This window comes from Phytophthora infestans, genomic scaffold (genome assembly GCF_000142945.1).
Source record: "Phytophthora infestans T30-4 supercont1.10 genomic scaffold, whole genome shotgun sequence".
In the NCBI taxonomy this organism is placed as follows: Eukaryota; Oomycota; class Peronosporomycetes; order Peronosporales; family Peronosporaceae; genus Phytophthora; species Phytophthora infestans.
This window is the reverse complement of record NW_003303749.1, coordinates 355884-370964: the sequence shown is the minus strand read 5'-3', so window position 1 is coordinate 370964 and position 15081 is coordinate 355884. Positions and strand designations below refer to the sequence as shown.

Genomic DNA, 15081 nt, shown 5'->3' with positions numbered 1-15081 from the left:
ACAATAGATTACCAATGTACTCGGAAGTAACCTTTCTGACAATTGCAATCTAACCGTGCCATGTGGCCCACTCAAGATCACAGATAGGTGCGAGCACTGCTCGCTGAGCAGTACCCAGAAAGGAAAACTATACACATAAAGCTTCAGACTGAATTATGAAGCAAGTGATGCAGATAGATACACGTTGTTATTATCCTGCTAGTGCGAAGAGCTCTCTTACACGAACAAGTTCAAGCTCGGATGCCACTTACTCGCTCAGAAATCTTGATCAGAATCCGAATTCGTCTCCGAGCCCGAAGCTCCTGAGCCTGAACCCGAGCCAGAGCCCGACCCTGCATCAGACCCCGAGTCGTCATCGTTGTCGATAAGCTCGCCAGAGTCTGCAAGTGAGACCTGGTCCGAATCCGATCCATCGCCAACATGGGCGTTCCCTGCACTTGGCCGACGTCCACCATCGACACTTTCGTCGCTTGAGTCGTCGTCATCGCTGCTTCCACTGCCACTGCCACTGATTCCTCCCGAGCTGCTGTCCTCATCCGAACCAGCTCTCTTCTTCACAGCACCGCGACCTTTTTGGTTGCTGCCAGAGACGCTCGCTTGCCGTGGTCTCCCACCACTATGTCTGTTATTGTTGGTGGTCTCCATCGCATCCAGCATCGAGTTCTCAATTTGATCCTCTTGTTCACCGCGTAAAATGGCCAGCTCGTCGTCGCGGAATTTCTTCTGCAACTTCTTGAGCGATCTGTCGTTCTCTGCCAGTTTCTTCATCTCTCGACTATTGTGCAGATCCAGTTCTCGTTGCAAGTAGTCGAGGTTGCGGAAGCGTTCACAATAGATGGCGTACTGGCGTTCCAGCTCCTTCTCCAGCTTCTCGTACTCGTCCATAAACGCAGGGCGAACATGCTGCAAGCTCTTGAGTCGTTTCTCACTACGCTCTAGATCTGTCTGCGCCTTCTTGATCTTCGCTGCCAGAGCTTTCTCCTCAGCATCCAGCTCTACCACTTGACGCTCCGTGAGCTCGACGTTCTCTTGTAGATTAACCAAAATATCCTGGATACTTCGCTCGAGGAACTTCTGCTCACTCGAGTTTTCATGGTTAGTGGAGAGGGCATCCAGAAATCGGATAGCTTGTTGTCTTGCGTCGCGGACATCGAGTTCTGTATCCAGGAGGTCGTAGAGCTTGGCTCCCGACTGCGTGATGTCCGATGCGAGCTGGCGTGTCGCCTTGGGGTCTTTTACACGTGATCCTAGCATAGACTTGACTGATACTTCGTCGTCGTCATCGTCGGGCTCCTGCTGTGCAGCCAGATCGATCCGTGAAGCCTCATACAGCACACGAGCAAGCTTGATCAACTCCTTGACAGCAAAGCCGTCAGCTGCGTACAGTTTCTTCGGGTTGAGACGAATACGAGCTTTTGCCAGCACTTCAGTGGCCACTTGTGTTAAGAACTCGACTCGGTCGTCCTCCGTGTCAATTTCTTCGGTGATGCTGGAGCTTGGATCGTACTTCTTCACCATCCAGTAGAGCAGATCGGACACTAATTCGAAGTTTGGCGTACGGAAATTCTCCATCGAAATGGGGCGTGGATACCCCAGAGATCGCATCATCTCCGTCAGGTTCCGAAGCTCGCGGAACGACATTGTCGTCTTTTGTCTAGCCACAGGAAAGCTTTGGTCCTCTGAACTGCGTTTTCTCGTTCCGATACGGCGCCACCAGACGCGTCCGTGTCGTTTCAAAGATCCTAAATCGACGAGCCTTTCAAAATTCACTCAATACTCTACATGTTTTCTATTTTTGCGCGCGTATCTTGCCAACATTGTGGTGTTGCCGGATGTGCCACCCGTGTGAATGTACATCAGCTCACGCTCGTCTTGTTTGGAAGGGTTTCCGGGAAATGACACGCTAGTGTTGTTGCGATCCAGCACCTTGTCTAGTACTGATGCGTCTGAGAACAGCGTGTGCCAAGCGAACGCTCCGTAAACAAGATCGAAGTCCACTTTTGTTTCCTGTAGAACCTCGTGGTACATGTCATACAGCGGCCACCACAGGCGTCCGAAACGATTTTTCCTCTTCGGGGTTAGTACGCGAGGCAACAACGCCGTGTGCGGCTGCAAGGACGGATCCTCGTCAATAAGCTGTTCGAATTGCTGCTGCAGATACGCAGCATCACCTACGCACGGAACTGCATACAAATTAACACTTGGGAGCAGATGCTGGGCCAAGTACAGTGCTGTGGTGCCCGTTCCACAAGGCAATACAACGGAGAATTGTTTGCCGGGACACTGTGTCCGGACATACTCGTTGATCTCTTGGGCCAGCAATCTGACGCCGTCTTGCGCCTCAGGAAATGCCGCTCCTTGTGGCACATACAACCTCCTGGTACCCAATGAAGGACGCAACTTACTGTACAGAAATGCCTCGAAATCGCGAGTACGCACCAGGTCATGGTACGCATCTGGATGGAGCCCCACGTGTTGCATACCGAGTGCCCTAGCCAGTGCTAGATTCCCTTTCACCGTATCGTTCTTGAGCGGCAGCTCCCGACTGAAGTAGGTGAACGGCACGCGTCTGGCGTTGGCCAACTGAGCCAATGCCAACATGGCGTTGCTCTGTGATCCACCGAAGCTGAACAAATGGGCGTCGGCGAAAAAGGTGTCGCTCTGCCTCACGAAATAATACATTTTGCGCATCTACAGTACCCAGCATCAATTTTGTCAGTCAAATACGAATCAGTGTCAAATGAATAATACCTTTGCGAATTGCCACCTTGTTGCCAGCCAGATGAAACACATCGTCCCTCTTGACATGCACTCGTTGGCCTCGGAACAACACTCTCGCCACTGGCGACTGGCGCCACTGCCACCCTTGCATTTGTCAAAAGGGAAAGTCGCAGCAAGTCACCAAATCGTACTTTAGTGAGAAGTCTCTACAACGCGACGAGTTTATTCCAGCGGCGTCGTCAGTTTCCGACTTATTTGCTTGTGGGGGCAGGCTCCTCGTTCTTCCCGCCTCAGTATCATGCGACGCTTAAGCTCCAGAGGAGGTGCGTCTCCCTTCCTTTTCTTGCCAGAACTGTGATGCTAATTGTATGCGCAGGTGGCAAGAACTTCAGCCTCAAGAGCGAGGAGGACGTGGAGGAGCTCATGCAGACGCTCGTGGCGCAAATTCACGCTAAGCTTAAGAACGAGCTCAATCTACGCGAGATTTTCATCCCAAACTCCAAGGCAGAGGCACGCTGCAGCATCTTCGTCTCGCACAACTACGCGGCGTGTCCGAAACTTTGCATCTTCATGCAACCCGGCGAAGGTGCGATTAAAAGGTTTTTTTTTTTTTACCAGATAATACCTACTTAACTTTAAATACTGGTACAGGCATGCAACCGGGCATGTGGAGTCGTACGATCCACCCGAAGACAGGCTTCCAGGGATCCATGATCCCGTATCTGAAGACAGCGATTCAGGGTGGATACGGCGTCGTGATTCTGAATCCCAGCACCAATTTCTGCATGGTTAACGGCCATCGAGCCAAGATCCTGCACTCATCCACACCCGAAGTGCACGTGTCGTACGTCTGGAAGAACTACGTTGTGCCTAACGCGGCTCAGGAGATCAGTTTCATTGTACACGAAAATGCTGGTATCTTGTTAAAGACATTTCTATCCTCGTTGAGTGGACACGAACAGCAACGAGTCGGTGGAATAGCCTTCATTGAGTCGGCACATCAAGTCTCATCAGGAGACAGCAATGCGTTGCGTGAGATCTTGCGTGACAAAGCTGTTAACTTTGAAGCTTCGACAGAGCCAATGTTTACAGTGATTGGGTCGTCCAAGGCACGTCTGGGATGCACGTCGTTGTCAGTGGGACGCACCTCAGGCGAAGCAAATAACCGCGAGTGGACGGTGCACTCGGTACAGACGTCAGCGTTTGTGTTCCTGCAGTCCATAGCCAGTGGAATCGAGGAATCTCTCCACGCTATCCGTGCCACATTCCCCAACAAACTCATTGTGACAGTGAACCGTGCCCGACTCACGGGTCAACCATACAACAATCCGTTTGCAGTGGTGCAATGCGCTGGGCAGAAGAAAGAGACAGTGGGCAGTCATAAACACACGATGGATCCCGAATGGAACCAGACGTTCTCTTTTCCCGTCACGTCTAGTGAAGCGAAGGTGACTATCGTGGTGAAGGACAGATCTTTTCCGATGAACACTTCACTAGGTCAAGTTGTCGTGACTATGAGTGAAGTGGGGCTAAACCGTGCAGACCGACGATGGTTTGCTCTACGTGACGAGAGGGTGGTGTCATCTCACGGCAACGGGGAAGTGGAGCTGACTCTCGAGTGGGTACACGACACTTTTGTTGCGCGTTCAGACTCGTTCATTCGCGGCAATCGCATGCCGACGCTGGAAGCTCAACAGCGTCCACGTAATGGCACTGGGGATGGAGAGAATTGCTGTTACCTGTGTAAGACCACGTTTGTGTTGCACCGTCGTCGATACTGCCGAATGTGCTTGCGTCTCGTGTGCACGTCATGCTCCGATCGCTTGTTCCTTCCTGGATTTAGTGAGCCAAAGCGTGTGTGTTCCGGCTGCTGTGATCTCCAAATGATGCTGCACAATAAACTGCCTCGTATGGGAGGTCCTGGGGGGCCAGGCTCGAAGGTTCCTTCGCAAGATAAGCTGGACGAGCACGCACAGCGGATGGAGGCGATGCGGAAGCGCGAGGAAGCTGAGAAGCGACCTCTGTCTATTAACGACTTTGATCTGCTCAAGGTTGTCGGACGTGGCGCCTTCGGCAAAGTGCTGCTGGTTCGCAAAAAGGATGGCAAGAACTCTGGCCAGATTTATGCCATGAAGATCCTTGTCAAGTCTCACATCATCAAGAACGACCAGATTGAGAACACCAAGGCGGAACAACACATTCTCAAAGAGATTAGCCACCCGTACGTTGTGCGGCTGCGATACGCTTTCCAGAACGCCGACAAGCTGTATCTGATCATGGACTACTATCCGGGTGGCTCCATGTTCTACCACTTACGTAAATCCAAGCGATTCGCGGAGGATCGTACGCGTTTGTACATGGCTCAGCTGCTGACGGCATTGATGCATCTGCACAGTAAGCAGATCGCCTACCGTGACCTGAAATTGGAGAATATTCTGATGGATCCGAAGGGAAATATCGCCCTAACTGACTTCGGTCTGTCCAAAGAGGGGCAGCTGGTCGAAGGCGCGATTCGTGCGTCTCAGGCAGATACCGGTATGAAGACAATCTGTGGTACAGCAGAGTACATGGCTCCAGAGTTGCTGCGTCATCAACCGTACGGGAAAGTGGTGGATTGGTGGAGTTACGGTATCCTGCTGTTCGAAATGCTCACGGGACGTACCCCGTTTGTGGACCGCAATCGACGGCAAATGTTCAAGAACATTATGCAGTCGGAGGTCATTTACCCTTCGCACATTTCGCCTGTGGCTCGCTCTCTGATCTCCAAACTGCTGAATCGCGATCCTGCGCGACGCCTTGGAGGCGGCCCCAATGGCGGTCGGGATATCATGGCGCACCCGTTCTTCGAGGCCATTGACTGGGATAAACTGATGCGAAGGGAGATCGAACCTCCCTTCGTTCCGGACGTGTCAAGCGTGGACGATATCACGAATGTGCCCGAGATGTTCCAGAATATGGCGGCGGTGGACTCTCCTGTCAACAAGAAGAATGGCGAAGGACACCACTTTGACGACTTTACGTACCAAGAAGAAGGTTACATTATGCGTGCCACGCACCTAAACCAGCATCACTAAGAAGAGCTACGCAATACATCATCGCCTGTATAATTTGTATGCGTCTTGTGTTCGCTGAAAACTTCACTCAATCTCCACTTTTTTCTTCTTGGTCGATTCTCCACCTTCTTTAGTGTCTTCCCGATGACGTTTCAGGCGAGAGGGGAGGCTTGGTCCAATGACCTCTTTCTCCTTATCACCGTCTTCAGAGTTTTGCTCCTTCGAGTCACTTGCCTCTATGTTTCGTTTGAGGTGTGGCGGCAGTTGTGGCCCAATAGAGGCTGTCCGCTTCTCGTTATCGCCATTGCCTTTATTCGCTGCACCAGGAGGCAGTTGTGGCCCAGCGGGGCCACGAGCAACGCGAGCACTTTTATCCTTCGGTGCACTGCGCTGGAGGCGACGTTCATATTCCTGCAATTGGCGTCGAAAGCTCTCGTTGGGATTGGCTATTGAACGGCGTTCAGCTACAAAAGCCAACGCCTGTTCAAAGCTCATGGAACGCAGCTTCATGAGGTAAGCTACGACCATAGACGACGAGCGACTCACTCCTTTGTTGCAGTGCACGAGAATCCGACCTACAGTTCACCGACAAGAGATGAAAGAGGGGAGAATACACATCACACGCCGTACTTGGCTATCGTTAGCAAACGAGGGTCCTCTCCAAAAGTCTCCAAAAGCAAATGAGATACCATAGAATTTGGCTTGATCCATGAAGGCGATGCAGCCTTCCAGCACCCCGGAAATGTCCTCCGCCTTGTTATCGAAGATGGGGCAGCGTCGGTACGTGAAGATCTTGTCCTTCTCGAAAAAATTGGGAACTCCAGCCACCGGATCCATTTTCTTGGGGGGTGTTACCTGCATTTTGTGGCATTTTAGCCACTTGCTCCGATCCCAAAACCTCCATGTACCCACGTACATTTAAGATGTGGGTGATACGGTGACGCTGCAACAGCTCCTTGTCGCGCGCATGCATCCGAGAGCCAAGGAACACGTGTTCGAGAATCTGCGCAGGCTCCGCGTCGTCGTCCCTAGCCATCGCGCTGCAAATGTAATGTAAATTTTGCCAGTTTCAGTAAAATACAAAAAATGAAAAATGGTTAAAATTGAGTCACGTTGGCCAATTTGTCTAAGTGCGCTCAACAATGAGCAACTACTGTAGTCATTGATCCGCGTATATTGGCTCGCATTCCAACTGTCGCGGCCCTTCGACGGTATTGTAAATTGTCGTCACTTAGATAATGGGAGGCCGGTTCTCTCGGGTGCAGTATCGAGAGCAGGATGCCGCTGTTTTGAGTCATTTGGTGCTGCTCACTCAAGTCTGGTGCGCGATCATCTGCGAGGTTTGTTCCAAAAAAACTCGAATGATTTTAACGTTGAGCTCTGATTGTTGCTAGGGGGCTCGATGAAATTGCCTTCCTGTCGACAAAACTGCGACGGCTTTCGTTCAATTTTTGCCTGACTTTCCAGCAGCTCGAAGATCTCGTGGGTCTTCATAATAACTCGCTGTTCAAACCAATGCTAGATCGCTGGTTCGCCACGTTCCAAAATACACACAGCAGCACTGTCGTAAACGGACTTGAGTTTCTCACAGCACTCGCACTCACTACTGCGGACGGGAAACTGGAAGAGAAAGCAGGTGCTGTCTTCGACATCTTCGACTTTGACGCCTCCGGTGCCATTACCCGCGATGAATTGGGAATTCTGATAAAATCGGCGGTGCGTGGCCTCTCCAAAGCTACAAAAGGCCTTGGTCCACGACTCGCAACGCTGTGTCCAATGAGTGAAGTGGCCGAGCTTACTCGTCAGTGTTTCGCGCATTGCGATCTGGATGATGAGCAAGATCTACCACGATCTCGCTATATTTTATGGGTCAAGCAGACCCCAAAGATCGTAAACTTATTGCGTTGCTTCGTGCAGCGAGAGTATCTGTCAGAAGAAGAAGCTGCTGTGATGATCCAGCGCTGTGGTCGTGGAATGCTGGCACGACATGAAGCAGCTGAGCGTCGTCTGGAGATCCAACTCGAAGTGGAGCAAGAGTTATCACAAGCAGCTCAGAAGATCCAGGACGTGGTGGTCACGCGCAAGAAGAAGCGCGAGCGGCTACGACAGCAAAAAGTCGAGCGATTCGCTCACCATGGCGCAGTTTATTCATTTGGCGCCAACGCACGAGCACAATTAGGGCACTCACACTTGGATCTCTCGAAAGAGGTGGCTTCTCCATTGCTAGCGGCATTTTTTAAGAATAACGAGCTGCGAATCTCTCGCGTAGCTCTCAGTGAGACCCATGCAAGTGCTGTAACATCCGACGGTCAAGTTTTCACGTGGGGCGCAGGTGTGCCAGGTTCCTTTGGATTTCTCTTGCCACCACAGTTGCAAGACGGTAGCAGCTTTAGTGGAGGAGGCGGCGTTATTCGCAAACAACCTACTAGAGTGGACGATCTGAACGATGTTGTAATTGCCGATTCACGTCTTGGTAGCCATCATTCGGTTGCGTTAAGTGCTGGGGGCATCGTGTACACATGGGGATCTGGTGGCTATGGACAACTCGGACATGGAGATTTCGCTGTGTCGGGTGAGAGCTCGGAGCGTAGCGATGCCATTTTCCGATCCCAATTCGATCCTCACACAGGCAGAGAATATTCAGTGATCGATTTGCCATTGCAATTGGACTCCAGTTACTTCGAGGAGATGCGGGTGGCACAAGTGGCGTGTGGCTATTACTTCACTGTGGTCGTGACGGAGGACGGAAGTGTGTTTAGCTGGGGCGAAGGATCGGATGGGCAATTAGGTCTTGGCTACTCGGATTCTTACCGCGTAGGGTTCTTAGATCCCAACATCAGCGGCAGTAATTTCGTGTACATGCCATCTCCAACTCGAATTGATGCGCTCAAGGAGCCTATCGAGAGTGTGGCGATTGGTGGCAACCACGTTTTCGCTATCGGACGCGCTCCAACCCGACACGTTTTTGAGTGGGGAGCCTGGAAACGGCGTGGTGCGAGTGACGCACGCGAAAGCGCCTTCACACCTCTTGAAAACGCCGCGCTCTCGGTCTTAAACGTGCAGCAGATTGCAGCCGGAAGAGAGCACGCACTCGCTGTGACTTCGCGTGTCCAAGTGTCGCTAAATGTCGACCAGTTCCCATATCGACCTAGGAGTCCTAAAGACGAGGAAAAGGAAACTGAGGGCGAGTCTCTACGTACGATAGCACTGTGCGCGCGCTTCGGATCTCAACCGACACAGCTCTCACGAGCCATTTCAGGGTCAGTCTTCGCTGTGCCGCTTCCCACCGCGGAGTTCGGAGGCGCTTTGCAGGCGTCGTCTCCAGCAGCGACAGCACTTAGTGCTGCGGTGTACAATCGCTCCGATTCCCAGCTTCGATCGAGCTTAATGCGTTGCACGGGCAAGATCGCACTGATTGATCGAGGGACAGCGACGGGCTTTTGGATATCGTTGCTCATCGACTCAACGCGGCCTGCAGAGTTGCTGGAGATTCCATGTGTGCCAGCTGCTTTTGGCCCACCATTGAACGCCAAAGGGGTGCGAGCACAGTTATTCTACTCCCCCGAGCGGCTATCAAGACTGCGTTTGTATGTTCGGCCGGATGAAATCGTCGGGCGCATTGCCGTGCTCGAGTTTGGCCAAGAAGACGTGACTTTTGATGCGGAAACACTTGATGCTAGTGAGCTCATCGGACGTCTTATGAAGTCTCTCGTTTCGCTCGTCAAGGACGCACAGAATGCTGGAGCTGTGGGTGTGGTGATCATTTTTGACTTCCTTGAAGCTGATGCCTTTGCGCTCGAGGCTGATGAAGAGAACGGCGATGCTGACAATTTTAAGATCCCTGCAGTCATGATACGCAAGAGTCAACATGGGGTATTGCTACTGGAACAGCTACGGACGCCAGGACCGAGACCCTGGTCGATTTTGTCAAGTAAAGAGGACGTGCTGGGAAAGCAGGTAAGAAAAGCGTGTGCAGCGAAGAGATCTAGACTTTACTAACGAGTTTGAACTCACAGATACTGACGGCGCAGAAGGCTGGAGCCAAGGCCGTGGTGGTTGCTCAAACTCGTGTCGATCCAGTCCCAGTGAGGGTAAGAAAACGCGATGGTGTGGTGTAGTGGTGAATGTGCTTTAACGTGAATGATTTTCTGTCTTGAAGCTGGGAATGGATGTGTTTGGTGCAGATGAAGGCGAGAAAGCTCCCAGCACCTCAGGCGTGAAGATTCCTGTGGTATCAATTCCGTACAAGGTGGGGGAGACATGTCGTAGATTTTAAACTCTCTCAATCTTACTGATAAAGTGGATCAAATTCTGATTAGGTTGGCGCTAAGATGAAAGAGAAGTTGGAAGGTGTCGAGGTCGATGACTCGCTGTGTCGAATAGCTCTCGATGGATCGGGGACGCTTTATGCGTGGGGATTTGCTGAAAACGGTCGTCTGGGGCTGGTACGTAGCTGTATTGATCGTTATTGCCTTGTTCTGCTCTAATAATGTTTTCTAAACCGTGTTGATGTGCCGAAGGGTGACATTGAGAACGAGAAGCTCTTCCAATCAGGATACGACGGCGCTCGGAACAAGAGCTACCAGTTCGTACAGGACCCGGAGGTCGTATCAGCGTTAATGACCGAGGAGATCACACACATATCTTGTGGCGAGGACCACTCTGCTGCTGTCTGCAGTACGTTCCGTTAAATTTGAGTTTGATTTCGTATTTTGACCTCATAATTGCCAACTACAGGTGATGGCACAATGTTTTGCTGGGGAAGCGGTCGAGACGGTAAACTCGGCACTGGGTCATTAGAAGACGAAGATACTCCGGTTGCCATCAGTGCACTGAGCTCCGTCAAAGTCGCTCGTGTCGAGTGCGGCGTCAGACAAACCGTACGTGCCACTTCAACCACTTCAACTTGGAGATGGCTACACTTTATACAGGCCCACTAATGTCGTCATGCATGTATATTATATGTATATTCACAGCTAGCACTCACGCAAAACCCTTCCCTAACAAATCAATTAGCGTAGTATCCGCTGCTCCATGTAGCATTCGCTGCCGTTTGGTTTAGTCGCAAATTTAGAATTTTTAAATTTTGGAATGCGTCATCTGAAGCATTGCAGGATTCTAATTTAGGAATCAGAATTGATTTAGAAATGTTTCCTACTTTAGAAAAAAGCTCGTCCAATCAGATCGCTGCTCCTCATCTCGGGGTTTTGTCCAGTCAGACAGCCATTATCCAACTCGCACGATGGCTCGTGGCAAGAAGAAAGGAGGCCGCCGCGGCAACGACTCGGACTCGGATGATGCCACCGCTGCACCGCCCGCTGCCCCCGCTGTGGTCGACGAGAGCGACAAGAAGGCGGCGCGTAAGGAAAAACTGAAAGCTCGCAAGGCGCAGCGCCAAGCTGTCAAGGCCAACGAGGAACAGGCCAGTCAGCGCACAGCGTCGGACGCCGAGCAGGACGACGAAGAAGACGAGGAGGATCCGTATGCGCAGGTGGCAGCCAGTATGAGCAAGAAGAAAAACAAGAAGAACAAGAATAAGGCTACCGTGAACTTCGCGGCGCTGGCGGATGAGAGCGAGAGCGAGGAGGAGCAGGAAGAGGAGCAGGAAGAGGTGGACATGTACGCGCAGGTGGCTGCATCTATGAAGAAAAATAAGAAGAAAAACAAGAAGAAGCAGCAAGTTATGGAGAGTGAAGACGAGGACGAACAGGAGGAGGAGCACGAGGAAGAGACCAAACCTGAGCCTGTGACGGAGAAGAAGAAAGACAAGAAGAAAGGCAAGAAGAAAATGATCTCTTCTGATCTGTTTTTCGACCCCGTGGAGCAGCCGGAGGAGGACGAGAAGAAAGACAAGAAGAAGAAGAAGAAAAAGTCCAAACTTCCCTTCGAGACCACCGACGGTGACGAGGATGATGAAGACGACAGCGAGAAGAAATCCAAGAAGAAATCCAAGAAGGACAAAGAAGGTAAACGTCTCAGTAACAAGGAGCGAAAGCGTATCAAAGAGGAGCAGGAGCGTCAGGAACGCGAGGACGAGTACCACCGTGCTGCGAACCCCATGGACGGCGCGCAGTTCTCCGTCTCGCAACAGGCTTTCACTGAAGACTCGAACTGGGAGAACGCTACGGATATTCACATCGAGAACTTCAGTATCAACGCGCACAACAAGCTGCTGTACGACAACGCGTCGCTGCACATTAATGCTGGCGGGAAGTATGGTCTCGTGGGTCCCAACGGTCAGGGTAAGACCACGATCTTAAAGATGATCGCTCTAGGCGAACTCAAGATCCCGCCCAAGGTGGACTGTCTGTACGTGGAGCAGGAAGTGGTGGCTGATGACACACGCGCCGTGGACGCCGTGCTGAAGGCCGACGCTGAGCGTTGGGCTCTGCTTGAGGAGGAGAAGTTCCTGCTCGCTGAGCTGGAGACCAAGCAAGACTCGGCTCTGGACGACCGACTGAACGAAGTGTATGAGCAACTGTCGCACATGAACGCGTCTGCTGCTGAGGCCCGTGCGCGCCGTATCCTTTTCGGTCTGGGATTCGACTCGGCCATGCAGGAGAAGGTCACGAAGGATTTCTCGGGTGGTTGGCGAATGCGTATCTCGCTGGCCAAGGCGCTGTACGTGGAGCCGACGCTGTTGATGCTTGATGAACCGACGAACCACTTAGACTTGAACGCTGTCATTTGGCTTGATGACTACCTGCAAAAGTGGAAGAAAACGCTGCTCGTGGTCTCTCACGACGCTGATTTCCTGAACAGTGTGTGTACAGAAGTGCTGCACTTGGAGAACAAGAAGATTGTGCACTACAAGGGCAACTACGACATGTTTCGAGATATGGAGAAGCAGAAACGCAAGCAGATGGAGAAGGCCTGGGAGAAACAGCAGAAGCAGCTGCGTAACCTCAAGGCTTCGGGTAAATCGTCCAAGAAGGCCACGGAGATTGTCAAGAAGAAACGTGAGCCTGGTGCTCGCTCGTCCAAGAAGAAGTCGATGATGCCGGGCGACGCAGCGGAGGCCAGTGCCCCCATGGATCTGCTGGAGCGACCAAAGGAGTACATTGTGCAGTTCAGTTTCCCAGAGACGACGGTCGTATCGCCGCCTATCCTTGAAGTCCGAGAAGCCAGCTTTCGCTATGGCGACGGCCCGTATCTGTTCAAGGACACGGACTTTGGTATCGACACGACGTCGCGAGTGTGTATCGTGGGTCCTAATGGTGTGGGTAAGAGTACCCTGCTCAAGATGATCACGGGTGAAGTAACTGTGGTTGAGGGCGAGGTGCGTCGTAACCCGCGTGTGCGTCTGGGTATCTACAGTCAGCACTTTGTGGACAAGTTGCCGATGGGCGAGACGCCGGTGGAGTACCTGCGTCGCTTGTTCCAGGATCAGACATACCAGCAAGTGCGTAACTTGCTCGGTAAAGTCGGTCTCGAGGGCCACGCGCACGAGATCAAGAATCGCTTGCTGTCTGGCGGTCAGAAGGCGCGTGTGGTGATCGCTGAGCTGATTCTGATGCGTCCGCACATTCTGATTCTGGATGAGCCGACGAATAACTTGGATATCGAGTCCATTGACGCGCTGTGTGACGCCATTCGCGAGTATGAAGGCGGCGTGGTGATCGTGACGCACGACGCGCGTCTGATTGAGTCGACCGAGTGTGTGTTGTGGGTGTGTGGCGGCGACCAGGATGTTGTGGTGTACGACGGATCGTTCGAGGACTACAAGCAGTCGATTCTGGATGACTTGCACAAGCAGGCACAGGCTGAAGAGGAGCGTCTCGCCGAGAACGCTGCGAAGAAGGCCGAGGCTCGCGCGCAGAAAACCAAGGGACAGTCAGCTGCAGAAGCTGATGCTTAAGTCGCTGCGGTCGGGTAGCTATAGTAGCGAGCGGTAGCTGTGCATAGCTGGGAATTTAGACGCGCGAATGTGTTGGTGGCGCATAACTGCATAATACGCGGAGGTTGTTCAACAGAGTTTTGACGGAGATGACAATTGTGTATACTACACAGCTATGATTTTAGTAGCGCGTCACTGTTCCGAGTAAAATCCAAATAATTGACCTCTGCAGATTAATCATACCTCGAAGTTTATCGGTCTTTCTTCGTTTTGATTATAATTTTCTTACTGCTATAATATATATACCTGGGATGGTGGATATGTGGTAGATGGAGGGGTAGGCATCGATCGATGATTGGCCAACGCGTAGAGCGGCGGATTGGTTGGCTCTGGAGGTCTTCGCTCGAGCCGCTCGCCAGCAGCTCACTCCATTCCCTGCAGAACTTCTCGTTACTAAGTCAAAAAGACAACAAGCATGGCTGACAAGGTTCCCGTCACGGTGCGCACGCGCAAGTTCCTCCGCAACAGCCTTCTGGCTCGCCGCCAAATGGTGCGACCATGTCTTTTCTAATTGCTCGCGCTAGTGCGACCTCGATCTGACCTGTTCATCTTCTGATTCGCCTATTCAGGTGGTGGAGGTGATCCACCCGGGCCGCCCCAACGTGCCCAAGGCTGAGCTTCAGGAGAAGATCTCCAAGGTACGACATTTAGCCTACAACCACTGTCGCAGTCAGTCAGCCAGCATTATCGCCTCAGGAACAACAACAGGAACAGACTTTAAGCAGCGAAACATTTCAGAGCCGATTGCATCACCCATAATCACGGATAAATCGGTTTCAGGACATTGGAGAGCACTGCTGACTGGCTGGCTAGACAACACACAGATGCAGAGTGATGGCGGATTGCTGACGTTGGTTGTATTGCTCCTCCACGCAGATGTACAAGGTGAAGGACGCCAACACCGTCTTCCTGTACGGCTTCCGCACGCAGTTCGGCGGAGGTAAGAGCTCGGGCTTCGGTCTCGTGTACGACACGGTGAACGACGCCAAGCGCTTCGAGCCCAAGTACCGTCTGATCCGCCAGGGTCTGGTTGAGAAGGTCGAGACTTCGCGTAAGCAGATTAAGGAGGCTAAGAACCGTGGCAAGAAGGTCCGTGGTGTCGGCCGCCGTATCGCTCGCCACAAGGCCGCCAAGGCCAACAAGTAGAGTGTGGAGGACTCGTCGAATCTGGCACGAGCATGGGCTGCAGCTGCTAGCCGCGCTTGGCTCGTCGTCGCCATTCCGCTGAGAGTATTTTGGGGAACAAGAAGGTCATGCTGGGAAGTGTAACTAGTCAAGAAACTCACACGTTTGCTTGATTTTATCGCTGTGCTCAAATATGCAGTTTGTTGCTTTTTACTACGGTAGTAGTTGCTGTTTCTAATTCTCATTGCTAACTTGGGGAGATGTTGTTTTAGTTTTGGTGCTGGT

General features: G+C 52.1%; 8 protein-coding genes across 8 annotated transcripts; 4 read left to right on the top strand and 4 right to left on the bottom strand.

The window, feature by feature from the left end:
• Positions 1-255: 255 nt before the first annotated feature.
• On the bottom strand, positions 256-1641 carry PITG_06778 (clusterin-associated protein 1; the record flags this gene model as incomplete). Its single annotated transcript, XM_002904723.1, has 2 exons — positions 256-393; positions 460-1641. 2 exons carry the CDS (start codon positions 1639-1641, stop codon positions 256-258), a joined length of 1320 nt encoding a protein of 439 aa, XP_002904769.1.
• A 129-nt stretch (positions 1642-1770) lies between these two features.
• PITG_06777 (uncharacterized protein) lies at positions 1771-2691 on the bottom strand (the record flags this gene model as incomplete). Its single annotated transcript, XM_002904722.1, has 1 exon — positions 1771-2691. The coding sequence occupies one exon, from the start codon at positions 2689-2691 to the stop codon at positions 1771-1773; it is 921 nt and encodes a 306-aa protein (XP_002904768.1).
• Positions 2692-3078: 387 nt separating this feature from the next.
• Positions 3079-5795, top strand: PITG_06776 (RAC family serine/threonine-protein kinase; the record flags this gene model as incomplete). Its single annotated transcript, XM_002904721.1, has 2 exons — positions 3079-3307; positions 3373-5795. 2 exons carry the CDS (start codon positions 3079-3081, stop codon positions 5793-5795), a joined length of 2652 nt encoding a protein of 883 aa, XP_002904767.1.
• A 109-nt stretch (positions 5796-5904) lies between these two features.
• On the bottom strand, positions 5905-6302 carry PITG_06775 (uncharacterized protein; the record flags this gene model as incomplete). Its single annotated transcript, XM_002904720.1, has 2 exons — positions 5905-5963; positions 6005-6302. The coding sequence occupies 2 exons, from the start codon at positions 6300-6302 to the stop codon at positions 5905-5907; spliced, it is 357 nt and encodes a 118-aa protein (XP_002904766.1).
• A 54-nt stretch (positions 6303-6356) lies between these two features.
• On the bottom strand, positions 6357-6810 carry PITG_06774 (uncharacterized protein; the record flags this gene model as incomplete). Its single annotated transcript, XM_002904719.1, has 3 exons — positions 6357-6403; positions 6464-6629; positions 6691-6810. The coding sequence occupies 3 exons, from the start codon at positions 6808-6810 to the stop codon at positions 6357-6359; spliced, it is 333 nt and encodes a 110-aa protein (XP_002904765.1).
• Positions 6811-7012: 202 nt separating this feature from the next.
• Positions 7013-10574, top strand: PITG_06773 (regulator of chromosome condensation (RCC1), putative; the record flags this gene model as incomplete). The annotated part of the gene is made up of 7 exons (XM_002904718.1): positions 7013-7095; positions 7169-9731; positions 9791-9865; positions 9934-10023; positions 10094-10219; positions 10295-10444; positions 10512-10574. The coding sequence occupies 7 exons, from the start codon at positions 7013-7015 to the stop codon at positions 10572-10574; spliced, it is 3150 nt and encodes a 1049-aa protein (XP_002904764.1).
• A 442-nt stretch (positions 10575-11016) lies between these two features.
• PITG_06772 (ATP-binding cassette sub-family F member 1) lies at positions 11017-13723 on the top strand (the record flags this gene model as incomplete). The annotated part of the gene is made up of 3 exons (XM_002904717.1): positions 11017-11265; positions 11506-11592; positions 11731-13723. The coding sequence occupies 3 exons, from the start codon at positions 11017-11019 to the stop codon at positions 13630-13632; spliced, it is 2238 nt and encodes a 745-aa protein (XP_002904763.1).
• Positions 13724-14041: 318 nt separating this feature from the next.
• On the top strand, positions 14042-14985 carry PITG_06771 (40S ribosomal protein S24, putative; the record flags this gene model as incomplete). The annotated part of the gene is made up of 3 exons (XM_002904716.1): positions 14042-14161; positions 14241-14309; positions 14548-14985. The coding sequence occupies 3 exons, from the start codon at positions 14087-14089 to the stop codon at positions 14815-14817; spliced, it is 414 nt and encodes a 137-aa protein (XP_002904762.1).
• Positions 14986-15081: the final 96 nt, after the last annotated feature.